Below are 27756 nucleotides of genomic sequence, written 5' to 3' on the forward strand. Positions count from 1 at the left end.
GGAGACAAGGCTACCTCTAGAAGAATCTGAATGATGAAGATCGTACGGAGATGATTGGTCTTCAAAGGTTGACCAAGGACGGGGATTTCCGGTGATTCCGGTTGAGGTATCTCTGTCGACGAAAAATCAGTTTTTGCCATCCAAGCAGAGATTTACTGATCCAAAAATCGAGAAAAAAAGATAAAGATGATCGAGATTCTCATAGATCGCGAATATACTCTGATACCATATTGAATTCAAGAATTCGATCAAAGAAGAAGAAGAAGAAAGAAATACATGATTCAAATCTTTAAATACAAAAAACTAATCAACTAATATACGTCAATCGACTTAGTCCACACGACATGTCATATTGTAATAAAAAAGACATGTCATTCTCAGTAAAAGAAAGACAATAAATAGAGATAACTTAGCACACACGCTAAGATATCAATCGATACAAACTCAGCTCCTTAACTCCAATATAAAGTGGAGAATGTGAATGTTGATCGTTTTATATGTGCAATGCTCTGCTACCTTGACATTTTTTATTTTTACAAGATATATTGTTATAGCATGAAGAGAGAGAGCCAGGGTAGTGTTACCATACAAATACAAATGTTTTTCTTCTATTTTATTCTATCTTTTAGAGCTAGATTTGTTGTAGATTTGTTACGGATCTTTTTCAATTTTCAATAAAAGTGACGGTCTAACCCCTCATCGCACATGCCTCTTCGTGCATGTCTGCTAGGACATGCTTCTTCGCACGTACATGTTTTCCGGGACATGTTTCCTCACAAAGATGACGCGGGACGTGTTTCTTCACAAAGACCACTTGGGACACAAGCTACCGACTACCAGGGCGCCCAATTGGATCCTAAATAACAAATGACGGAACTACCCTAACTCTCAGGTAGCACTATAAATATCCCCAAGCGAGCGTGCCATCCGATCCCACCCAAGAGGAAAGGGCGCCTGAATGTCGCGCCTCGAGGACAATCTCTTTCAATTCACCGGTGTGCTAGCTAGGATAGGAAACCCATCATGGATGAAGTTTTTGGAGAAGAAAGAAACCCGGTGGAAGTCCCAACGCACGTCCCAACATTGTGGAAGTAACGGTGTCCTGGATCCCAGTATCCAGGACATTTGCGCCGCCCAGGCGCCCTCGCGAGAACACACCTCCGCAAGACTCCCACCCGCGCTCCGATGCGCACACTGACACCTCCCGACGGTTGACCTTCGCTCGACTTGGAGAGAGAGAAGATGTGGCGGACAGCGGAGATTTGTGTAGGTTCCACCAGCCCCGACGCGTCAACACCGCAAGACAGGAAAGGCGGGACGAGGACTTAAGGCAACACCTTAACCGACGATAGTTTTTATTGAGATAAGATTCGACCGAATGTAAGATGTCGACAAAGCTAAGATTGTAGAGAGATTTGAAACTTAGTTTAATAATAGAGGTTCTCCAAATTTCCTTTGCAAATTTGCAGTGAACAAGAATATGGCTTACTGATTCACAAGGTCCAAAACATATATATTACACTTTGCTGATTGAGCTATTTTGCGTCTATAAAATTTAGTGGCAGTGGGTAGAAAATTGTCAAAAAATTTAATCGGAAGCGGCATGTCACTTTTAAAAAGAGAAATTTCATTTAAAATGAGAATTGTTTTGTAGTTTAAATATTGAAAAAAAAAAGATATATTTAAAAGTTTTTAGATATCTGTAGCAAAAAAAAAAATCAATATCTTTGAATTGTTTTTTATTTTATTTTATTATTGTAGGAAGTATTTTTCTCTCTCTGCATCGATCATAAAATAGCTTGAATATTTCAGGGAAGAAAAATAAATTAACAGACCTTAAGACATGTAACATTGCAAATAGACTCGGAGATATAGGTATGATAAAACAATATATTATTGCCTCAATACAGTTTGATCCAGAATATTTATTTATATTGTATATATTTGCGTACTTATCTTTGTCTTTTTCTTTTTCTTTTTTCTACTTGTTTCTGTAGCATTTCAATCGAAGGAGAGTACAAAAGATTACGTAAGGTCATAGAAAATATATATATATATATATATATATATATATATATATATATATATCATTTGTACTTAATTGTGTATTTGTGCTCTTAATTATGGGCCATAGTCAAAACTCCAAACAATGATATTTGGGTTTTAAAAGCATTGGAAGTTGCATTAACTTTCCCAAACTCCTAAATGGAAAGAGAACCACGCATAACTTTCTTAACCAAAAATATTTTATTTAGCAAATAATAGTCATAGGTTTGGCAAACAAAAAGTAAAAAGGGCAAATTATTATTGTACTAGTTTTGATCATCCAAGAAAATAAGGGTATTTTTTTTATGGACTGCAAGATAGTTGATATGATTGTATACTTTTAATTTTATTTATAATTTATCAGTGTCGTATTTTTCTATTATTTCTTTTGCAAACATAAAAATGATTAATGAAGTTTCATCCTTTTGTTGTGGTTGTTTGCTATAATTACTTTTCCACTTGAAAAGTCTCGAGTATTTTTGATATGCTTGAAAAAAAAAAGGCAATTATAATCCATTTTGGTCCACCAAAAAATTATTTATATAATGTGTCTCATATCTTTCATGGACCCCTTCACCCTTCAACTCTGGTTGCAAAAGCCTGATAAAATAAAAACAAAAAAAAAAAATTGATATTTTGACTCTTCAATTATGATACTTTAACAGGTCAACGAAAAAACTGTATTTTTACTCTTCCATGATAAGCAAATTTCATCCTTAGTCCTTCTATTAGAAAATTCATCAAAAATACTGTGAAGTGAGTCATTGTGCTTGTCATGTGATTTAAATTCAGTATAGATTTTTAATTTTATAATAAAATTTAAAATTTAAATTTAAATACAAACACACACACAGACATACACATTTACTCCCAGCATCAACTCTTTTTCTTATTCGTAACCATACCACTGTCATCTCCTTCATCTCTTTTTTTACATCATACATATACAAATAGAATTTAGTCAAAATTCCATTTTTCCCAAATGAACTTTTTAAAAAAGGCCACAATTATTCTGATTCTTTTTATCTGAAAACTTTTTTTTTTTAAACCAATCTGATAACTCACTCAAATCTACAAGCTTGAATATATACGATTACACATTTACTTTCAAGAGACTTTTCGGCCTCTTAGCTTCCTGGAGATCATCTTGGGTATTGGTAGGTAATGAAATTACCGCTATCGTTAGTGTGTCTACCATTAGCTTAACGGTAGTGGTTCTACCATTAGACATTATTTTACCCTCTATTTATTAACGGTAGCGGTTCTACCGTTAGACATTATTTTACCTTATGTTTATTAACAGTAGCGGTTCTACCGTTATGCTTAACGGAAATTAGCATTTTCGCTAATTTCCATTTATAAAATTAAAAATAAAAAAATCAATTTTAAATGATAATTCAAAGGGATTAAAAAGTATAACTTTTCATAAAAGGGCTGATATGTAAATTTTATTAATTGCCCTCATTTGTGGCGGAGGAAAACCGTGGTTACAATTATTATAAAAAAAAAAGTAAAACATTACAACAAGATTATGATAAAATATTACAACAAGATTATGAAATACTCATGTCTTGGAAGTTAAGATCAAAATTATCAACAAGATCAATGTTAATAAATGTTTCTTGAGAATGTTCTTCGTGTTGGCACCAATCTTTATAAATGGTTAGTGCCTTGACCATTTCGGATTTCAAGCTCTGCGTTCGATCATCAATGATGCAACCCGAGCTACTAAATGCCGATTTGGACGAAACCGTTGAAACCGGGATCGAATATACATTTCGGGTCATCTTGGACAATATTGAAAATATGTTTTCATGTTGCCTCCACCATGCCAGCACGTTCAAATCCTCTTGGCTCATGGAGGCAAATTGTTAAGCATTGTACAGCGTGATCTTGTCGTGTTCTGACGTCTCTTGAGCGGGTGGAGGATATGGAGACGATCTTGGAGATGAAGTTCCACCTCGAGTGAAATGAGCTAGATCTCGAAATATTCTTCTACTTATTGATGTGTGTGTTGGGATGGACTCGGCTCGCGGGGAGTTGGAATTTGTTGTTGGTAAAACCTGAAAAATGAGTAAAACTCTTTCATGCCCCTACTATGATCATGTGCCACGTACTCTTGTCCAATAATACGTTTGAAATATTGTAAAAAAAAAAAGTAAGATAACCTCCAAATTTCATTCAGAGGTCTAAAATGCATGCAAAACCATATGAGTGAGGAATCTTTGAGGTACCCCAATATTTTGAAAATTTTGATCTTATAGATTCTACACATGATTGAAAAATTGTGAAATTTGCGTTAAGGTAAAGATGTTCACCAATTCTTGCAACACTATGAAGTACTAGATAAGATGAGGGTGTGTAAACGGCATACATTGCACATGTTTCATCATAAAAAAACGTGTAAAAATTGAAAGAAACACTTAGTCACTGCGATGTCTTCTTCGGTTATGCTATGGCCCCCGAACCTATTCACGTATTCACTAATAACTTCTACATATCTATCGGTCAAGAAGGATTTCAACATTAAAAATGTCGAGTTTCACCTTGTATTGTTATCTCTGTGGAAGTTCCTCTCGTCAAGGCCGTTAAATAAAAAAAACGTCTCCTTAGTTCTTCTACTCTCTGGTTTGAACTGTTTAACCAAGCTATAGCTTCTCTAATCTTTGTAAAACATTCTTCGAAATGTACAAACCCGGCTTTTATTATAAGGTTGATGATATGGGTGACACATCTTTGATATAAAAAGGCATCTTGATTAGGTATGCTAAGCCTTAAATCTCTAACCATCGCGTTGTTGTTTGTGGCGTTATCAAGGTTTATGGAAATTATTATATCGTGTAGGTTCCATTCTTCTATAACTTCTAGAAAGATTCCTAAGATCGCATCAGCGGTGTGACTATCTTCTATTCTCTTAAAGGTTATTATATGCTTGTTTAGGTTCCAAGAATCATCTATGTTATGAACTACAACACGCATGTAGTCCATTTTCCCATTTCTCAACCAAATATCGGACGTCATGGCTACATTAAACCGAGCAAACACAGAGCAGGCTTTAAATGTTTCTTTGTCTTCTTGGAAATATCTAATAATATCTCTACATAGAGTACCTCTAGAAATCATTTGAATTTGAGAAACTAAATAATGCACAAATCTACCAAATCCTACACTTTCTACATGTCAAAATGCTTGGTCGGTAGAAACTATATATTTAACAAGTTCTTTTCTAAATTTCAAAGGATCATGTGTACTTACCTGAGGAGAAGAAGACTAGGCCTGGACGCACATCTTGTAGTGATGGTGCAGTCTAGAAGTCTCTTGACCCCTATTGTCAACGTTGATGATCTTCCCACATTTGTTGCATTGACCATTTCTGCCTTCGTCATCGTTGATCTCGGTGAAATATTTCCATTTCGGAATGAGATTTTCTTTTTCTCCTTTGTTGTGTAGGTTGGGGAATTTCTTCGGGATTGACTTGTGGATTTTCTTTCGGGATTGGATTGTGGATTTTCTTCGGGTGAAGGAGGTGACTCTCGTTGAAATCTACGAAGTCTTTCTTGATATGGCATACAAGTGTTTTCGTAAACCGGAGATATCGGGGTGGTTGTTGTGAGGTAGAGGCATGTTGTGGTGGTGGTGGTGGTGGTCGTGGTGGTGGTGGTCGTGGTGGTGGTGGTTGTTGTTGTGTATAATATTGTGGTTATTGTGGAACATAAGAGATGATCGGGGCAAATTAGTTTAATTGGGTCATTTCTTCTTGAGTGAAGTTGAAGGTTGGTGTTGTTGGAATAGATCTAGGGTTTAAGAAAAGATTATCACTTTTAGCAAGTGGCGGAATATAAAAAGTTCATTAAAAACTCGTAAAACGTTTTTACAACCTAGACAAAGTGCATGAGCGTATAATTTAAAATTTTAAAACTACATTTCGTTTTTACTCGGTACCAACCTTGAATGGAGCTTGAACGTTGAGAAGCCTTAGGAAGGTTGAAACGCTCATCTCCCCACTCAGCTCGCCTCTCCCACTAGTCTTCTTGAACCTGTGAGTAACCACGAAAGTTTCTACCACTAGAGTCTTTTGAGTGCGGTTAGGATTTAGTGTGTGGGCACTTTTAAACACTATGACTCAAGAACTTGTCTTGGAGCCTAAAACAAAACACTAGGTCTAATGAGGACCTAGGTGCCAAAACAAAATAAAAGAAGAGAGAGAGAGAGAGAGAGAGAGAGAGAGAGAGAGAGAGAGAGAGAGAGGGGCAGCCAAGTCTAGAGAGAGAAGTTTTCAATCTCAAAACTTGTGTGTTGTGAGTTGTTAATGAGGTTGGGTACTTATAGGAGGAGGATTACCTTGAAAAGGTAGTTTTCTCTTCTCTATTGAATATCACATATTCATGAGCAAATATTTGCGTACTCTTTTCCCACCTTGCACGTCCAACTCTTGCTTCTAGAAGCAAATTTGTTTCCTCTTGTGCTTGCTCTCTCTTGCCTTACCGCCCATCTACTTTCCTCATAGAGGAAATTTGTTTCCTCTTTTTCTTTTGGCAAGTATTTTCATACATCAATGCACAAAATAATTCCTCTTTCCTTCTCTTGGTTGGACGGTTTCATGGCTTCTAGAAGGAGCTTCTAGATGTTTATTTATTTGTTCATGACAACATAAGAAAAGCCCATTAAGAATTTTCATACAATTCCATGAAATGAAATTCAATCCTCAAGGCCCAATTCTCTTAACTTGGTCGTGTGACTTGAACCCATTGTCATCATATGACAATGTCAAAAAACTTATTTATTGACATTCATACCATCCCCTTACCCTTTAGACAATTTTCGTAAAACTTGTCTAGCTCTTATTTTGGCTTAGCTTCTAGTTTAACTAATCCTACTCTAATGACTTGTGGTAGTGACTGTTAGGAATTCTTGCCCACGAGAAGATACTTATGTAAATTCTCGTTGAAATTATTAATAAAATAAAGTTTGACATTTATTATCTATTTGAATTAAAAGCGTTATTTCTTATTTATTGAGATTTATTAAACATTCATTATTCCATAGCCCCGTATCTAACTGAGTCACGTGCTGGGCACCTGAGTTCGGGCGGTGTGCTAAAATATGGTCGATGACTGATATACGCCTGGAAAACTATATCTGAAGTCATATATGTGGAACACATAGGTGAAGGTTGATCACTATGTGGGAGCATTCTACACTTGTGGTAAGTGTACGACTTGGACAGGTCTTGGTGTAGATGTGTCGTTTAAGGACCGTTACGACACACTAACCGAGGTCACTATGATGGTCACAGTGAGACTTGATCTAAATCCTGAAGTGATCATGGACACTGGGTTATGTTACTGAGCTCTTTGACTCATTCGCTAAAAGGCTATTCATGTTAATCACATCTTATGTCTTGGGAGTTTTCTCAGAGCATAATTCGAGTGGGAAATGATTTACAGATACGGAATCCAGCCTTCCTGAAAGAAGGCTAATGTTCTGTCACCTAAGGGTTGATTCCAGAACCGATAGATTGCGCGCACTTTCGAAGTAAGTAACGTTCGAAAGAATCTTTCGCTAGGGAAGCAACAATGTTTAGGGCTGATATGTATCAAGGGAAGTATAACAGAATAAATTGACTTCTCTCGATACGGGTTGAACCTGGAGGATCTTGATCATGAACTGACTATATCAGTGGACACTCGTCACGATGAGTAAATATAATTCTAGTATAAAGAAGACTTCAGTCTTGGCTTACAAAGTGGAGTATTTGACCAAGATTAAACGAATCGATGGAAAAAGAGAAATGACTATTTCGTCTTTTTCATCGGATTTGTTAAGCGTCTATTACCAAGTCCATATTCCCGATTCGGCTCTGATAAATGCGGATAAGAACTTTCGTATTATAATGTTTATCATTATTCATCTCACTTGCTGTAATTATGATTGACAGCATTAATTCTGGAAAACGGGTATTCGCAGAATTAAATAAATATTTATGGTAGAATTGTTTATTTATTGTTTGATCAAGTAAATAAAAAATTATTAATTATTTGTTTATTGTTGAACCAAGTAAATAAATGATTAATTGAGTTTTAAGCAATTGGGCCTTGCACACATGAAAAGTCGAATTAGGGTTTTTTGGCACTAGGATTTGCGCAAATCACCTTGGTCGTGTGCCATCAAGTTCGAAATTTTCAAATTGGTATTTACCAATTTTTTCTCTTTAGTTGTTTAAATAAAGAAGAGAGAATAATATAAGATATTGTCCTATATTTTCTCCTTATTTAAATGAAAGTATTTAGGAGAATATATGAGAATATATTTAAAGGGAAATAAGAAATTCTCCTTTATTATCTCACTAAATAAAATATTCTCTATTTAAATAGTGAATAATATCCCATAGATATTGATCTGATGGATGAGAGAAAAAGTAGGATTCACTTATTGAGATCCAATGGCCTAGATTTAATTCACTAGTGTGAACACAATAAAAGGAAATAAAATATTCTGGAAGGTTCCATGAATATCTCCTTTTACTACTATAAATAGGGGTTCATGAGAAGGCAAAAATAAGTAATTAATTTGTGAAAAATTCGTGTATTCTAGCCTCCCTTGGCCGTGCACTTCTGCCTCTCCTCCCCCTCGGAAATTCGTTTCCATTCTTAGTAAAATAAGAGAGAGATCTTGAAACACCTAGTTTCGTGATCTAGTGAGATAAAGACTGTGTCCACTCATCTTTCTTATTCGTCTCGGAGATTACGTTTCGGAAGACTAAGGTGTCATCCTCGAGTCCTTCATCAAGACGACGCAAGGAGTACGCGATTGGTTTAGGAGCGTTCTGTAGCTGAACCGAAAATCAATGTAAGTATTCGTTTACTCTTAAATCGGTTGCTTGACATATATGCTCTCGTATAAATTTAATTAACGTAAATCTAGATCTTGTCATATAATCAATGAATTAATTAGCTCATGATTAGCGTAATTAATTATTTTTCCGCATTAATATGGTTATATGGGGGAATCATCCCCAACAGTGACCTCATGGATCCAAATGAACAAAGCTTGAGCTAGCATACTTGGACTCAAAAGTTCACAAACTTTTTCCAAGTTCTAGCTTAATGTCAACTGACTCCACTAAAGAGTTGACACTGAAATCTCTCAGTTCAAATGAATATATTTTCTACTCAAGAATTCTACTTAATTGTAATGAGTGGATCCATTGAATATTATTTGTGTTTACCCTTCATGAATATCATCAACTATGTGAGATTTACAAAATTACCATTTTACCCTTGTAGCTGTTATTTCCTCAACTCCAATGTCGCTTGTGAATAAGTTAGAAACAATGTATTGACGATGAGCTAACAAGTCACATTGATTCATTCAAAAGAGTCACGACTCAATTTGGACAATGACCAATTCATTTATTCACATTCCAAGGAACAAAGTATGAGGTGATATACATTGCATTTCAGCAATCTTATACATGAATTCCATATCTATGAGATCTTCACAAAGTTACTCATGACATCTTCATAACTTAGTACTTCACCAATAGTTCCTGTTCAGAATCACATAGTGAATCCGAACTCTGACTTTCTCAAATGAGAATACGTAAGCTATGAAATGACATGTCTCATTTCAGGATTGAGGTAAGCATGATGCAATTCATACGTAGTGATTTCGAGACATAAGATGTTAAATGGTTTGTTCTTATTCTGTCTCTGGAAATGCACTGGTCAATTCAGTACCTTCAGAAGATACCTAGAAGAACTATAGAGTCTCCAACTCTCTATGCCTCATAACCAGATATCATAGATTCTCCTAACAATCGTACTGAGATCAATAGTCCTTTCATCCTTAGATTGCAAATATATTGTTTTAAGCAAACCATGAAGAGTTTGTTCATGCAAATCTACATTTGTCTCTTCATATGTTGTTAGGTTTGTTTAAGGACTAAAGACTATAGTTATCATAAAGCTTCAAACAGACAAGGAAGAATGAATGAATGTTTAAACTTTTATTAATTATTCAGCAGTTACAAGCAAGAGTCTTCGTGAGACTTTATTATATCAAATGTACATAAGTAAAGACTACTACTCTTCTTGTAGGCACCATTGACAATATGTGCTTGATATGAATATGTTGGAGGGGGATGAGAGGGATTTCGGTGTCCTCAAAATTGGGATATTGAGAAATATTCAACCAATTTTATGGATATTGGATGATTGGAGATGAGGGATTTGGTTGCTCAACTTGTTGATTTTGAGCCTCTTCTTCATGGCTTGACGGTGATGTTGTGAAGTGCAATTAGAACTTCGACGAGAACATCGCCGAGAGCCTCGGGTGAGATGATGACTCGCTAGACATATTTTACAATCAAAACTATATAATATAAATTGCAATAAAAACTTTAAGTATATAATTTTTAGAAAATAAAAAATATATAATACAAATTGTAATAAATACTTAAGTATATAATTCTTGGAAAATCAAAACTATATAATATAAATTGTAATAAATACTTAAGTATTCAATTTTTTTTAAATCAAAGCATATAATATAAATTGTATAACAAAATTTAAGTATATAAATTATATATAGATATTTGGTTGTAGAGAATTGTAGAGGTAATTATAGAAAGAATTGATGGAGAGTGTTGTGAAAATTGTATTGAAATTGGCTGTATTTATAATGTTAGAGGATGTAAGTGTAAAAAAAACGTTATTTCCGAGCTCAAAGGTCAAAAACGATCATATTTTTCAGCCATTGATTTCAAAAAGGGTAACATTTTGGACGGCTGAGATTGAAGGACAAAAAAAAAATTAATTGAAGGCCACCAACGGTAGCAAACGGCTACCAATGCCCACTCTGCCTCAATTATTGCCATGCTGACACACATATGACATTTTTCCACTACAGTAATTACGACTTAATGGTAGCCAACGGTAGAGGAGGAGGCGTACGGTAGCCACGGGTATCGTTACCCACCGTCCGCCTACCCAGGATGACATGGAGGAGAGAATGACTCCATGGAGTTGTGCTTGCTTGAGGGTGACGGAAAGGACGAAGGTTGCCACCACCACGATGTCGATTCTCCGATCGTGACGAGCCTGGAATCCGAGTCGTAGAGCATCGTTGCTTCTTGTATAGTCGCGACGAATACAATGCTAATCTTAGAAGCATATTTAAGATCATCGCTCTCAATGGCAAGCAAGATAATGCAAAAAAATGAGAATTCTCAACTAATACATAAATTGGAAAAAGAAGAATTCTCAAACCAGCGAACAAGAGAATGAAAAAAAAAAAATTGCTTAGTCCACTAAGCGATTCATGTATTTAGATTTTCATGGACAAAAAAGACATTCAAGCAATCTACAAACAATCCCAAGCTAAGAGAGAATCTCGGCCTCCCTTGTGCACCATACTCATAAAGAAAGAAAAGCAAATGACCAAATCACAAAGCAAATCAAGCCACCCCAGTTATCCAAAATATGAATATGTTTTAAAATTTTCTTAGGTAAAAAACATTTCTTTACATTTTCTCGAACACCAGGATTAGAAAATGAGTAGGAAAATAATTTAGACCTCGCGCTTAAGATATACTTTGGCCTGAAGACAACTTATCTCCTCCATAATCATGATGATTCTGTGCTCAGATAATTCGATTACGGCGTCCTGATTGTACGAATTCTCATAATCAAAGATTCATTTCTGCGTAAGAAACTCAAAAGTGCGATCAATTTTGACCTAAGCTCTTTCTCGTGAAACATATATATATATATATATATATATATATATAGAGAGAGAGAGAGAGAGAGAGAGAGAGAGAGAGAGGAGAATGGGAAGGACAGAAATCTGCGATGAAGGTTGTACCAGAGTCGCCGGAAAAAAAAGGGCTATAGCTTTTCGGGAGAGAGAGAGATTTTTTATTTATAATAATAAAGATAAATAATATTTAAAGGTGTTTTAATAATTTCAATCTTTTTTTTTTCAACAAGTGATGGAGACGTGGTTAAAAATCGGTTATTTTGATACCAAAAATAACAAGAAGATTGTACATGAAAATTTATTTATCATGAAGTAAAAATACAATTTTTTTTTGTCCATGGGCCAAAAATGTCATAAATTTTTTTTAAAAAAAAACTCTTATTATAAAAGAAAGCTACCCAATCACTTGCTAAAATACAGAATCACGTGACTCACTCAGATTTTACCCTTTTACTTTCACGTACTTATTTTCCTTTGTAAATTCATGTAATCAATTTTCCCATTTTAGTATTATCAATTACCAAAAAACTAAAAAGGAAAGGAAAAAACAAATATAAATAAACCCTTCTAGCAACAAGAAAATAGTAATATCTTTTATCTTTTGGAGGAAAAAAAAAATAGTAATATCTTTAAATTGTACAAAGCCTTTACAAAAAAAACCTGGTATAGAATTATTATTATTGATCATAAAGCTGTAGTCCAGAAGAAGGAGTGAATCCCACGCGCAAGGACGAAACAAACGCGATTGGGTCAATTGAGAGACCAGAAACAGACACGCTGCGTTTCATACCATGTCTTGCTCTTCTTGACTATTGAGTTAAAAAAAATAAAAAATAAAAAATAAAAATAATAATCCCATCTTAAAGTTTTAACTTAAACACACACAGCTATAGCCACAGTACTTTTCACGTGCCTCTTCTTCTTCTTCTTCTGCTTCGGTACTTGACTTGGGTTCTCTCTGGGGAGAGAGAGAAAATGAAAGGAGAAGGGAAAATGGCGATCAAGTCGTCAAAGATGAAATGGGTTGGATTGGCTGGACTGTTTCTCTCACTCATCTCTCTCTTCGTTCACTTTCTGCTCGCAAGATTCACCTTCAATGGAGTCTCCGATTACCAGTCCACCATCACTATCCTCTCTAGACCATCCATTTCTCACCACTACACCATAACAACTGTGAGTGAACATCTCTCCAAATTCTCATTCTCTAATAATATTTTGCTTCTTTTTTGGATCTTTGATGGACAAGTGTTTTACGTGGATCATGTGTTTGTCTATGTTCCTTTCTCTTCTGTGGTTGTTGTCTACTTATGAATTATGAGTGAATAGTAGTTTTTTTTTTTATTCTTCTTATTATTATAATAATTATGGGATTTAAAAATGGTGTGGCTTAGAGTCGGTTGTACAAGAGGCTTTGGGGACCAGTACGGCAGCTTGAATCTTTGAGACCCGATTCAAATCCCAGAAGATACTATCCTGGTTCGACCCTAGATCTCATTCTCTTTTTAGTTCTCATTATTTTTTACAGTGGTCAAATTTTTGCTTGTAACAACTTTGAACTAAAAGGGTCATTAGGTTTTCACCTCTAGTTTGTTCATCTGAATTGCTTCTTCTTTGAGTCTGTAATAAAGCTCTGTGCTTCAAATCCAGATGAGCTCCAACAATGTGAAAATTTAACAGAGGAGTCTGATTAATTGAGATTTGTTTTTTCTTGTAATGTATGAGCTTATTTAATTTCGTGTGCGCTGTAACAGAACCGACTTCACACACAAATGGATTTATCTTTGTGAGAATACAAGGAGGTTTCCATGAAATCAGAAACTCTGTAAGGCTTTTTTAATATCCATTTCATTTTTTTTTCTTTCATTATATTTCAATTGTCTTTATTCATTTATTTTTTCTGATCACAGATCGCCGATGTAGTAGTTGTAGCTCGGCTTCTCAACGCAACCCTAGTGATCCCCGAGATTCTCTCCACCACAAGTAGTAAAGGAATCAGGTTTGCTTTATTATGTTTTTATTTTTTATTTCTTTCATTCAGCGCCGTTCATCGTTGTCGATTTACAAAAATCGTCCCTAATTTTTTGTTTTTGTTGCTTGTGAAGCTCTGAGTTCAAGAGCTTTGCTTATCTGTACGACGAGGACCAATTCATGGCAGCTTTGGCAAAAGATGTGGTGGTTGTGAAAGCGCTTTCGAAGCAACTCAAAGAGGAGAGAAGGAAAAAGAATATTCCGGCCTTCAAAGTTCCGTTCGCGGCTTCTCCGTATTATTATCAGCACCGCGTTCTTCCCATCCTCAAGAAGCACCGCGTCGTCGAATTGCACATCTCCGAAGGTGGATGCTTGCAGGTAAATCATTAATTAATATACATTTATAAAATCCTGTTATGTAAGTTTGGTTGGTATATAAAATTATGCTATACTTTTCTATCGTAAAGTGTCTCTCTTTCACTCAATCAAACTTAGGCGATTCTCCCACCGAATCTCGAAGAATATCAGAGGCTGAGATGCCGTGTCGCCTTCCACGCCCTTCAGTTTCGACATCAAGTCCACGAACTCGCCAACAGAATCTTACAGAGGTCCGATTAATCCCTCGCTACATACATCTATACATACATACATACACGCTCACGTATTTTTGATGGTCTTAAATTGCCTTAGGTTACGAGACCAAGAACTCCCGTTTATCGCATATGACCCCGGGATGACGAGAGACGCTCTAGCATACTACGGCTGCGCCGAACTCTTTCAGGTATATTGTTGGATTTTGCATCGCCGAAGAAGTGTCTTTTTTGATCGATGAGCGCCGTTCAAAACTCTTTGTCGGTATTGAATCCGTTGTTCGCGCCTCGACGAGACTCGTTTTGCAGGACGTGCACAGCGAGCTCATTCAGCACAGACGAGCGTGGATGATAAAACGCGGGTTCGTGAAGGACAAGCTTTCGGTGGATTCTGCGGAGAGACGGCGCAACGGGACTTGCCCACTAAGCCCGGAGGAGGTAGAGAGAGAGAGAGAAACAACATATGATATCTGCAACGTCGGTGGTGGATGATTCGTTTCGTTTCGTTTTCGTGTCGTCTATAGGTTGGGATTCTTCTGCGGGCTTACGGGTACTCTTGGGACACGATCATATACGTGTCGGGGGGAGAGATCTTTGGGGGGCAAAGGACGATGATCCCTCTGCGGGGGATGTTCGAGAACGTGGTCGACAGGACCGCTCTGAGCACGTCGTGGGAGATCGCCGGCGTTTACGGGCGAGAGGCGGATCTCGACGAGAGGTATCCGAAGGCGGAGGAGGAGGAGACCAAGGTGGAAGCGTGGAAGAACGCGGGCCCGCGGCCGCGCCCGCTGCCGCCGCCGCCGGCGCGGCCCAAGTCGTACAACGTGGAGGGGTGGTGGGGGTGGGTGGCCGAGAGCGACAACGAGCCCGACATCACGCTGCTCGAGCTGCGCACCAACGCCCACAAGCTGCTGTGGGAGGCCATCGACTACACCGTGTGCGTGGAGGCCGACGTCTTCGTCCCCGCCTTCGACCGCGACGGAAAAGGCCACCCCAACTTCGCTAGCCTTGTCATGGGTCACCGCTTCTACCGCTCCCCTTCCTCCAAAACCTACCGTCCCAACAGGTCATTCTTAGAATACCAACAAGGACCAAAATGCCGTTTTTTTTTATGAGAAATTGTCTCATTTGTCACCAATTTTATAATTTTTTCTCACTTTCCACCAAAAGATTAATTTTTCCCAAAATGCTACCGAGATGTCAACATTGTTGACATCTCATAGTGAAGCGCAAAAATAGATGTCAACATTGTTGACATAGATGATGGCATTTCGGGAAAAATTAGTCTTTTGGTAGAAAGTGAGAAAAAATTATAAAATTGGTGGCAAATGAGATAATTTCTCTTTTTTTATTTTACTATTTTACTAAGCCTGTCTTGATACAGGAAAGAGATTGTGAAGCTTTTGGAAGACGTTCGCGAGCATCTTTACCTCGCGAACCGTACGTGGCTGGCTTCGATCCGCAAGCACTTTGCCGAGACATCGCTCGAAGGACTGTCGGACTCGAAATCCAAGTTCTTCCTATCTCACCCGGTCCCCGAATGTTCTTGCGAGTCTCGGGTCTCGGCTTCTTCCCTCGGGGCGGTCCGCCGGTGCCCCGTTTCCGCAGACGGCGATTCGGGCCCGGCTTCGGAGGAAAAGGATGCCGGCGAAGAGGATTTCTCCGACGAGGACGATTCGGCGCTGTTGTCGGGGCTGTTTTTCGAGCAGGAGAGTGGGAGCCACGCCGGGGAATCCAACGGAAAAGAAGAAGCGCCGTTGGACGATCAAGAAGAGCTCGAGGGCGGAGAGAGATAAGTGACGGTGATATCCTAGACGCTCACTCAGCTCCAGCGGATATACATATACAGATACTTCCAAAATGACGATGATGATGATATATTGTCATTGGCTATGCTATGGTCTGAGCTTCATCCAAGGACGAGATAGATATGCAGATCTAATCTCAGAACCGCAAATGCCTTGAGAGTCGAGTAAAGATTATATGAACTTTGAAAAAGGTTCGAGTCTTTTTGTAATTCTAGCTTTTCCTCAACCAAAATTTGATTGTAACTAACATGAGACGTTGTAAAGTAGGCATAGACTAGTATAGGCATGATTTATTAGTAATAATTATAGTAACTGGTCGTAATTACTTTCTCAGTGAATCTACTACCAGCTTCTTTGACACATTGGTTGTGGTTTTTGTTGGAGAGGATCAAAAGATTGGCGACTTGGTTATATTATATACAGTTAGGCTGTGTCATATGATGATAGACCTATTTATGCTACCTTATTGATTATTCTCGAGTAAACGAAAGTTCTAGTGAAATAAGTATTTGTTATCAAATGTTAAGAATTGAAATGCTTTAAAATAGGTGATATAATCATCATCATCATCATCGAGCAAATCAGACTCGTAACAAAAGTTTGAGGCTTGTTGCGATTTTTACGCGCGCAAGTGCACGTGTCGCTCAAGTAATATAGTGAATTAAGTACGAGTGTCGATCCCACGAGGAACAAGCTTAATTAACAAACAAATCAACTAGCACGAATTGAACTAAAGATGAGATGGAAAGATGTCACAAATTATTGACAAGTTATAACGCAAATAAATAACAAAATACTCAAATAAAAGTTGTAAGCAGAGAGAAATGCTAAGGACCAAGGCTTCACGGGTTTATTCAACGGTTTGGATACATAAATTTGACGCACAATCAATAATCAACTCACTACTCTTTGTTAACCATACTCACAAAAATAATATTGCTAAATCTCTCTCGAGCATCTAACAACCTATGTCAAAATTAGGAAAATCTTCTCTCGATCTCAATCCCTAACAATGACATGCATTAATATCAAGAGTATTCACGCAATTCTATGGCAACCTAACTATCTCTAGCCTAGGCATGCATCATAGTAATTCAAACCAAAACACTAACAACCTAATCTTTCTCAAGCATCAAGTTGAAGTATAGAATCATGAACAAGGTAGCTAATCTCGATCAAGCATTAAAACGGATTTGAATTAAGCAAAGTAGTAGAGAATGGAAATTGAACTTCATTATATTAAATCATATCCATAACCGAATCATAAACCCGCTACGCCATAGTCCTTAATGGAATTAGTTCATGGCGTAGCGAGAAAACAAAAATAAAATAAAAGAATAGGAAGAAGAAGAAACCATAATTAAATACTCAATTGTAAATTAAAATACGGGAGTTCAAGAGTAAAGGAGAAGAATAAAACTGTAATTGGCGCGAATTGATGAAGAACGGCTCTCCTCTTTTTCTCTATCTCTCCCAAATACTAAGTGAAAACAATAAAAAAAAAAGTGCTAAGATCCTTAAACAAGAGGTTGAGAAGTGTATTTATAGGCTTAGGTCGAAATTCTTGTGTTTCCTCTAATTTTCGGAGTAGACTGGGTAATAAGACTTGATCCGACGGCTCAGATTGACCCAGAACACGCGTTTCCTCTTTTGGTTTTGCGCACCTCGCGGCGCGCGGAAGCTGGGTCGCGGCGCGAGGTAGATCTTCTCGGGAGGTCGCGTTCCGCGCTTGACGCTCGGGGATTTTCGTCGCTAAAGTTCTTCAACCTCGCGGCGCGCGGTATGGGGGTCGCGGCGCGAGGTCAACACTTCCATACCCTCGCGGAACGCGCAAAATTCTCTGAGATGGCTCGGGATGATTTCCAGACCTCGCGGCGCGCCCGATGAGGATCGCGGCGCGAGGTTTGGATGTCTTCTTGACACATTCTTCGTTTTTTACTCGTGTTTTATCCCGAATGCCTCGATTTGTACAGATTTGCCCAGAGTATCATAGAAATCCCACTTTTGACCTGAAAACCTTCAAAACACACGAAAAACCTCAAAACTACTCAATAACATGCTCGGATTAGTTGGGATGATAGAAGTTTTCTACGCAGGACACGCACCTATCAAGGCTCAAGATCATATGATAAAATTGGACTGTTTGAGGTGTTTCTCACGTCAACAGAAACCCTTGAGCAACTTGTCTGCCTTCAGACACGCACAAAAAAAACATACTTCAACGAATAAAGTTTGAGAATGAGGCTAATGACTGATATTCAAATTAAACGAAAAAAATTCAACTCACAACTGTGGGAAATATTACATAACTAATAGGATCAATTAGACATCCTATAGTCTGGGACTCTGGGTCGATTCACAAACCATTCTCTAATCTTCAATTTGTCACAAAACTGGCTTTGTACTCTCGATATCCTTCCACGTTACCTTTTTCGTAAAAAAATCTCAGTTATCATCACATAAATCATCACGTTTTAGTCACGTGAGGCTTGAAAATGGTGAAACTATCATTCTAACGTCTCTAAATGAATTAAAAAACCCAAATATAATATAAATTAAATAAAACTTAGAAATCCAAATTTTGTCTCGATTTGCAATTCTAGAACCCTAGATCTCATTATCCATCTTGGTTCCAAAGAAGCTTTACGACGACGATGGGATTGTCTTCCATAAGTGGATTTTATAAGAACGAAACCAGAAATTTAAATTGGGGGGCTAATATGAAAAAAAAAGTTAGAGGGGACTAATTTATAAATTTTTAGGGTAAAAATTTATGAAAATGGGCAAACAGTGCAAAAACAAAATTGACGGGGGGCTAAAGCCCACCTTGAACTGGTTGTAACTTCGTCAGTGGTCGGAGGCCTTGCTGCTATTGTTGTATCCAAGGATTCGAATACCGTGACCGATGTCGTACTGGGACTCAGATTTTAATGGGTTACCGGGAGATACCCTTGGTTTATCAGGGTATCAAATAAGGGTAAGGGTAAACTGTGCCGGTGAACTTACTGTTACCGATGTGGTTTACTGATAAATATCAAACTTACCGAGAGGGTATCCAGCCAATAAATATTTATAAAAAAAATATTTATATAAATATATACAGACACGAAGCCAGCTGTAATTGAGGAGGGGCTAAATGGAAATCTTGGCTTCGTCCCTGTATATATATATATATATATATATATATATATATATATTAATAATAATATTAAGTCTAACTAAGTATCATTAATATCTAAGTTGTTATATTTAAGATTAAATGATAACATATAATTGAGATATTATGTTTAATGACTTAGATATTAAAACTCCATATAGTATATTTATATTTTATAATAGGGAAAATATCTAGAGTATCCCTCGTGTTTAATCGAAATGCGAGATTTATCCCCTCTATTTCTAGAAATATCATATATATCCCTTCAGTTTAATATAAATTACATATATATTCCCTAAAAAAATGTTATATTACAAATATCACCATTTTCGTTTATTTTAAAAAAAAATAATTTGAACTCCTCAAAATACCCTTAATAGCATAAATATTTATTTACTATTTTATTAAAAAAAAACTCAAAATCTCTCTTTATAAAAAAAAAACCTTAACTTTTTATAAAGAAATTTTTTAATTTAATTTTTTTGTATATAGAATAGAAGATAAAAAATTATTTCATTAAGGGTATTTAGGGGATTTCAAATTATTTTTTTGTAAAAAATAAACGAAAAAGGGTGTTATTTGTAATATAACATTTTTTTAGGGGATGTATTTGTCATTTATATTAAACTGGAGGGATATGTATGATATTTCTAGAAATAGAGGAGATAAATCTCGTATTTCGATTAAACACAAGGGATACTCTTGATATTTTCCCTTTATAATATACAATTTATTCTTTATAATCTATATACTTTTGTAGTATGACTTAGTCCGATGACTCCGATCTCCCACGTATGAAAGAATTGTCAATATTATTTTTAAATACTATTCTTTATAAAGAAGAAATGAATAACAAAAATTTTAAAAAAAGACCAACAAATGTAAATGGCGTGTGTCAGGGAAGAAAGACTGCCACTGCACAAATCAAGGAAATAAACTCAATATTTTACTCTCTTTTTTTTCAAAAGTTTTCCACTTCTCTCTCTCCTTCGTCTCTCTCCTTTTCTCTCTAAGCACTTACCAGCATCGTCTTCTTCCCAAAATTTAACAGACAACACAAAAATCCATTTTTAATCATCTTCTTCTCTCACATTTATCTAGGCGCGGGACTCGCCGATATTTTGGAAGATTTAAATGCTCGAACGTCGAAAAACTGCAGAAATCAGCAGGAACAAGTGGTATCGCGTGAAAAATATTCAACTCGGCGACGGGAAGTGAAACCCTTCTTTTCGGCGTGAACGTGAAAAATGATTCTGGTATTCATTTAAATACCACGGATTTCAGGGAAAAAAACACAGAAACAAGCCGATTTGGTTGAAACGGGAATCGGACCATCTCCCGTCCGATTTATCCCGGTTCCAGGGAAAACTCCTGTTTTGTAAGAAATCGTACCGAACTCTGTCAATTTGTCGGTTTTCGGACAAGAATCGGACGGTTTCCCCGAGATTTTAAACTCGATTGCATCTTGTGTGTCGAGCGGACTTCTAAGACATGTGACAACTCAAGACGTAGGTTTTCAGGGGCGGACTCACATTCAGCGTGGGAGTGGCCTGAGCCACCCCCAAATTCTGAAAAAAAAAAAAAAAATAATAATAATTGTTTTTAATACCAAATTAACCAGATTTCAATAATTGTTGACTAGATTTCAATAACACTTAATCATATTTCAATTGTTGTTGACCATATTTCAATAACTATTGACCAGCTTTCAATAACTTTTTTTTTATCGGAATTCAATAACAGTTAACCTGATTTCAATAGTTGTTTATCATATTTCAATAATTGTTGATCAGATTTCAATAATTATTTACTAAATTTTCGAAACATGAGGGTATTTTTGTCCCAAAAAAATGGTTACTAGTGAAATATTTTGAAAATATGATAGCATGTTTTAGGCTAGTTATGAACTTTTCCCTACTTGTTTTGGGCCGAACTAATTTCAGGAAGCCCAATAAGCAGCGTAGGCCCAAACATGAAAGTTATTGTAGTAGTAAGGCAATCGGCAATAAATGTGGACTGCACCAAATATCGTCACGTGACGATTACAGAGAAATATCACTGCAAGGGGTGCGCACATTACTCTGCAAGCGCACGTTAGTATTTATCCACTACACTCTCATATGATATTTCCTTACTAATTAATTAACTAATAATAAAAATAAAGGACTAGTTCTCTTCTACTCTCTTATCTTTTGATCCTCCCAAATCATTCAACAATAACCATAATATTTAAACTATTATTATTATTAGAAGGCTTCTGTAATGTCTTTTTGATTCGTCCTCTGTGGTTTTTGGGGTTAATTCCACTGAAGAGATACACAGAAATAATTATTAAATAGAAAAATATTGTTTTTTTTTTTTTGGAGAGGATTGGGGGTTACAGTAGTAGAGAAACACAAAATAATAATTACAAATCAAAACTCGCTCTCTTGAAGAAGCGAGGTTTATCGCATACTCAGACCAGTCGGAGCGAGGTTTCTCGGGCCGGAATTTTGGAGCTACACATTCTCATATCTGTTCATCGGAATTTTCTTTTTGTGTCTGTTTTTTTTTTCATTTTTGTTTGGAGAGAGAGAGAGAGAGATGGTCGAGTCTTCGAAAGGTCATCTCGAGGAATTCGAGGACGATGAAGAAGTTGGGACTCACAGAGGTTTGTTTGGCTATCTCAGAGAACTCGATTTCGTTGTTGTGATGATGATGGGTTTAGTTATTCTAGTGCCTTTTGGTTGGGAAAAAAGTAATTTTGGTTTTCGGACATTTGAAATTGCAGGGAAGAGCAGAGAAAAGAACAGGTCAAAGCATTCCGAGACCGAACAGCGTAGAAGGAGCAAGATCAACGAGAGGTAAAGCTTTATTTATTTAAAAATTTCTTTTTTCGGGTTTTTATAAAATTTTAAATTTACCTAAGCTGTTACCTGGAACGATTCTAAGATGAAACTTTTTTTTGTTTTTTTTTTTTTTTTTTTTTTTTTTTTATAATGTTTTTATATGTATTACTGCTTTGTAAATCTTTGAGCTTGCTTTGTGATTTTGTTTTCTTCCTTTTTTTTGTTAACCCAGATTTCAGCTTCTGAGAGACCTCATACCTCTAAATGATCAGAAAAGAGACAAGGCTTCATTCTTGTTGGAGGTTCACATTCTGTCTTTATGATCTTTGTTTGTTTATTTCAGATATGATTATTTTCATCCTTGTGATTCGGTGTTCTATGTGTAAATGCGTGTGTTTGTGTGCAGGTTATAGAGTACATTCAGTTCTTACAAGAGAAGTTGAATACATATGAAGCTTCATACCAAGGTTGGAGTTCGGAGCCAAGAAAATTGGTTCCCTGGGTAATTACTCTTACTTTTTGGTTTCTATAATTTAGTTATTTTTCAATGTATGTATATAGTCAATTGTCAAAATTTAAGCTCGAAAACCAGGCTTATCTGAGTTCATTAAGTGTTTTCTTGTCCATTGCAATACTGCTCATAAGACGGTAACTATGTCAGAAAGAAATAGTAATTGAAACAGAAAAAAAAAAAAAAGTTTTAATTTGTTCTCTTTACTAGGCATGTACATTCATTCCCATTCATTCGAAAATGCAGTTCTCCATTGTGAGTAAATTGCTTTGCTGTTTTGCACCGTGTTTTTCAGCTGAATATACGAAATAGTAGCTTTTGACTTCTTTCATGACTTTATATCATTTGCAATGGACGTGAGTAAGAAACTTGCTTAGCGCCTTTCACAATTTTGCTTGCGACAGAAAAACGATCACATGGGCACAGTTACAGAAGGGTTTTCTGATGCGGATCAAATTTTCAAAAATGGAATGGACCATCAAAATAGTACCGCCGTGTCTCCGTCAACAATGCTTCATGATCCACAAAGCTCACTGGAACCTGAAATCGGCTCCGCTATGGTCTACAAAACCCTGGATCACCTTTCTGGGTCGGCCTCGCTATCGGGTCCTCTCTCCGTGCAACAATCGAACGTGTTTGGTGTGCCGTCGCAAACTCTTAGGGAGTCCGTTTCCGATATTGCCCCTGTGGATCCTGAGTCATGGCAGACTGGGAATTCAACCGCGTTCGTGTCAAACAACACGCCGACTAGTCGAGAGGAAACAAATGGGCCAGGTGGCATTTCAAATTCCTTCTCTCGAGGGTGAGTATTTGCATCTTATGTCACAAATTGGCAATCCAATTGCAAATAAGTCACATGCAAAAATTTTAGAAAGTTTTAGAGGAAGAAGAAGTGATTTTTAATGAGGTATTGTAAAAATTCCGAAGACATTGAGTAACTAATAAAAAGATTAAATGATGAGAGAGAGTAATTTGAAATTTGCACATTTGACACGAATGTAAATACGTGACACAAATGCAATTTTGACAACTTTGTGACACATGCAAAAACCCGACGAATTTGTGACATTGACGCAAATTTCCCGAATATGTTTGAAATCTGAAGCATTTATTTTTTTTGGGTCCTTTAAAAAATCCGTTTTTTTTTTTTTTTTTTTTTTTTTTAAGTGAGATTTCAGTTAAATTTAGCTGAGAATTTAACGTAAACAGGTTAAAAGAAAAGGGTTAACTGGTTTTCAATCGGTTCAGCAGATTATTTTAAATAAATTTTTTGTATTAGGATTTTAGGGCAATTTTGTTTTAAAACAAAAAGTGGTTGACCTTTGAAAGGTTAAGGTTTAACCGAATTCCCATCTCTACTCTGTTGGAAAAAAAAATGTTTATGTGGAAATGGTTGGAGCTATTGCTTGTCTCGATTCTTTTTAAATACTTAAGTTTGTAGTCGTTGCTGTATAAAAAACCCTGAAAATTGAATAGGCACTGTCTGTTTCGAAAATGGCTGTCTTGTCTCTTAAGGTTTAATTTTTGTTTACTGTTGAAAATGTGGAAAAAAAAAATTGGCACTGCAGTTTTAGAAGAATGTTCATGTAGAAGTGCTCAGAGCTTTTGTTGTCTGTCTCGTTGTCCTGAAATAAGTCAAGTTTGTTTCTCAACGCCGTGATTCAATTACCGTAAAAAAAAGCCCTGGAAAGTAAAGTAGACACTGTCAGTATCGAAAATGATTGGATTATCGGAAAAGAAAATCGCTTTTTGGCATTTTGTGTGATAATAAATGTGATCATAATCCTTTAGGAGAAAGATTATCAGAATCTGAACATGATATTGGTTCTTGTGTTGAGCAGGATAATGGAAACTCTTACTCAGGCTCTTCAATCTTCGGGTGTAAATATGTCACAGTCCAGCATTTCGGTCGAAATTGATGTTGCGACTCCAACGGAGAACGGATTCTCTTCAATATCATCTGGCTCAAAGGTTTTATTTTTTCTTTTCAGAATTTGACCTTCTGATGAACCTAAATTATTTGAATCTTCATTTCTCTAGTGTTTGAGTTTTGATTTTGTGTTTCAGGATAATGTGAACCGTCCGTTGAGCAATCAACTGAAAGTGAATTCGAGCGACAAGTACGAAAGAGCTCATAAGAGGCTTAGAGTAGATCAATAAAATGAATGTTTTTTTTGGGGGTTGCCTAATTTTGTATGATCTTTTTTCTTTTTTTACCTAGTTTAACTAGTATAATTTTTATTCTCTCTTTTTTTTTTCTCTCCCTTCCTTATGGAGTTGTGGTAATGTTTCTCTTTCTAGACCAAATTGTACATGTTAATGCTTCTTGAGCATGGATTAACATGTACATTAACTTGAAGAAAGTTTCGATCACTCATTCATGTGTTAGTACAATCAGAAAAATCCATGCACAAGCGAAGCCAACTCTCTCACGCATATTTGTAATGATTTATTCAGGTGTGAATTCCTTTCCGATCTCTTTACTTTGCCACTTTTTTTTCCAGAGCGTGATTTGTGTAGATGGGTTGCTCTGAATTAGTTTACTCGATTATAGCATACAAGTAAACAACATTACTACACAGTTACACTGAACATTTTAACTGTGTCCTTCAACTTTCAAGTGTTTTAACACACACTCACAGAGGTTTATAATGTGTCATGACCAGTTTTCAAGTATCAGCTTTGAGTTAGTTTGGCCCTCTTTTATGAATAGTAACTATCTCCTATAGAAATATAGCCATGTTTAAATTAAGAATTATATCCTTGAAAGATTTCTAATATTGAGTTTAACTCCATATCCACTGCAGTGGTAGTTTCTGTTTAAACATCTTTCTCATCTTAATTGTTATAAATTAAACGATATATATTATTTCTGCGGTGAAACTTCAAACTCGTTTCTTTCATCGTCCAGTCTGAACCACAAACCCGTCTTAATGTTTGTTAGAGAAGAGAGGTGCACCAATATCTTGTTTGGAGATGGTACCTCCAAAAATAGTTTGTATTTTTTCATACATTTTGTAACTATCCCATTTATTTTAAATTTTCAGTTGATTTTGTCTTTATTTTAAATGAAATTGTTTTTTTTTAACTAACCGTAAACGGTGAAAAAAAAGTCAACTGAAAAGTATAAACAAAAAGAGAAAACATGTAAGCAGAGGTATTTATGAAATAAAAACAGAATGACATTTTTGAGAAATTAAGTTAAGAAAAAAGGTCCGAGGTACTTTTAACTAACATTTTTTTTATATACGGTTTTATATAAATCTGTTTGTGTGGTTTGTTCAACATTTCCCACACTCACACACACACACACACACACACACACACACAAAAAGGGTATCATTATTGCTTCGACTTTCATTTACACTCAATTACATATCATAAAAGAAATCAAAATAAATGTGTTAGAAAACCATTGCTAGTATAGTGGCTCATGTTGTCATATAACATCATGATTAGGAATACAAATTTCACATTTTTTTTTCTTCTTCTTCATTTCACATGATTTTATTTCTACCGAGTAATGTGGTGATGAAAACAACAATCTCCGTTTAAAACATGATTCCATTTTTACCAACTTTCCACTTTTTCTCAAAGGAAGAAGAACTTCACAATTAGCACCCTAGGGATTTCCAACTCTCATCCCACTAGTTATTATTTTATTTTTTTTAATAATATATATATATATATATATTAGTTGTGTACATTGAAAGCTACATTTGAAGTCACAAATAGCCAACTTTGAGTGGAATAAGAACACACACACACACACCATAAGTGGCCATTGATGTGTATGGCCTTTTCTTGGATCACCCACCAAAGTGACACTTTCTTGGATCATTCGTTCACATATTAATGCCTCAATATTCAAATCAATTCGCACATTTTTTTCTTGACCAAAAGTTTGGGGTTATCCCAAATATGATGACTAAACTACAGCATTTGGAACGCTTCCATTCCGTTTTGCACTGAACAGTTTTGAAAAGGAAATTTCTTTTTGGAGAAAAAATATTTCTGGAATCATGTATGTGCCATATCGTTCTGTTCTCATATTGTTTTGGCAAATTTTGGAATTTTTTTTTCTCATAATAATCATTACGTTCTGTAATGTCCATGTTTAATTTCGTGACTCAATTATAATATAGTGAGTTTTGCTTTGAGTACCACCAAGTGTCAATAGCTCAAAGGTCTTCTACACACCATCAAATATTTAAATAATAATAACAATATATATATATTTATATAAAAATAAAAAAAATAAAAAAAGCATTTTGATCCTAAATGACTTGGAATCACCAATTATCTTTTTCATATCCCATAATTTATATTTTAATGTATATAACTTATCTTCCTAGCAATCTCATCATTATTGCTTTGTCTCCTAAACAATATTATTACCGTCATTATTATAAGCATTATATTATAACCATGTAATACAGAATTATGAAACATGGGTATCGCGAAATCCTTGTATAGTACTTCAACAATGTTCAGGCTCTTAATACCTTTGACTTGAGCCACAAGTTAAATGAATAGTATATTATGTTTAGAGCTGGAGCAGAATATTTAGCTTCTCTTTTCTTTATTTGTTTGACATATTAGGGGCTGTTTGGTTAACTTTTCCAAAACCGTTTTCTGTTTTCTTGTTTTTTTATTCTAAATTCTAGAAAACAGTTTTAAAAAACCTGTTTGGTTATAAATTCAGAAAACAGATTTAGAATCATGTTTCTGTTTTATTTTAAATTTGTTTAGAAAACAGAAAACAATGAAAAGTTGTTTTTTATTTTATCTATATACAATTGAATGGAAAACATAACCAAACAACATTTAAAATATTCTGAAACGTAATTCTAAATCTGTTTTTTAAATTTAAAAATTAGAATCATAAAACAGAATTTAAAAACAGAAAACGAGTTTATAAAACTAAACCAAACGGCCCCTAAAATTACCCCCTTTTTACCCACGTCATCATGGCTCATGAAGAAGTACAACACCGTAGAAACAATATAAAAAAAAAAAAAAAAAAAAAATAGTCAGGGATAAACTATCCAAAGCGGTGTTCTTATTCAAAATTATTTATAAAAAAAGG

The 27756-nt window shown here is 35.8% G+C and overlaps 2 protein-coding genes across 2 annotated transcripts; both read left to right on the forward strand.

Annotated features, from left to right (window-relative positions):
- The first annotated feature begins 12665 nt into the window (after positions 1-12665).
- LOC149408332 (O-fucosyltransferase family protein) lies at positions 12666-16416 on the forward strand. Its single transcript, XM_089616838.1, has 10 exons — positions 12666-12978; positions 13197-13281; positions 13557-13627; positions 13713-13801; positions 13908-14151; positions 14269-14381; positions 14464-14554; positions 14673-14801; positions 14888-15429; positions 15748-16416. The coding sequence occupies exons 1-10, from the start codon at positions 12781-12783 to the stop codon at positions 16157-16159; spliced, it is 1974 nt and encodes a 657-aa protein (XP_089472964.1). The 5' UTR covers positions 12666-12780; the 3' UTR covers positions 16160-16416.
- Positions 16417-21474: 5058 nt separating this feature from the next.
- BIM3 (BES1-interacting Myc-like protein 3) lies at positions 21475-25146 on the forward strand. The gene is made up of 7 exons (XM_089616859.1): positions 21475-21978; positions 22099-22171; positions 22389-22458; positions 22563-22658; positions 23072-23469; positions 24509-24638; positions 24735-25146. The coding sequence occupies exons 1-7, from the start codon at positions 21912-21914 to the stop codon at positions 24825-24827; spliced, it is 927 nt and encodes a 308-aa protein (XP_089472985.1). The 5' UTR covers positions 21475-21911; the 3' UTR covers positions 24828-25146.
- The last annotated feature ends 2610 nt before the right edge of the window (positions 25147-27756 follow it).

Source organism: Urtica dioica, chromosome 1 (genome assembly GCF_054948205.1).
Source record: "Urtica dioica subsp. dioica isolate 48M chromosome 1, U.dioica_male_clone48M_v1_H2, whole genome shotgun sequence".
In the NCBI taxonomy this organism is placed as follows: Eukaryota; Viridiplantae; Streptophyta; class Magnoliopsida; order Rosales; family Urticaceae; genus Urtica; species Urtica dioica.

Coding starts and splice junctions, on each gene's coding strand:
- LOC149408332 (XM_089616838.1), top strand. CDS start 12,781: ATGAAAGGAGAAGGGAAAATGGCGATCAAGTCGTCAAAGATGAAATGG. Junction 13,628..13,712: donor TCCATGAAATCAGAAACTCT/GTAAGGCTTTTT, acceptor TTCTGATCACAG/ATCGCCGATGTAGTAGTTGT. Junction 14,152..14,268: donor CCGAAGGTGGATGCTTGCAG/GTAAATCATTAA, acceptor AATCAAACTTAG/GCGATTCTCCCACCGAATCT.
- BIM3 (XM_089616859.1), top strand. CDS start 21,912: ATGGTCGAGTCTTCGAAAGGTCATCTCGAGGAATTCGAGGACGATGAA. Junction 22,659..23,071: donor CAAGAAAATTGGTTCCCTGG/GTAATTACTCTT, acceptor TGCTTGCGACAG/AAAAACGATCACATGGGCAC. Junction 23,470..24,508: donor TCAAATTCCTTCTCTCGAGG/GTGAGTATTTGC, acceptor TGTGTTGAGCAG/GATAATGGAAACTCTTACTC.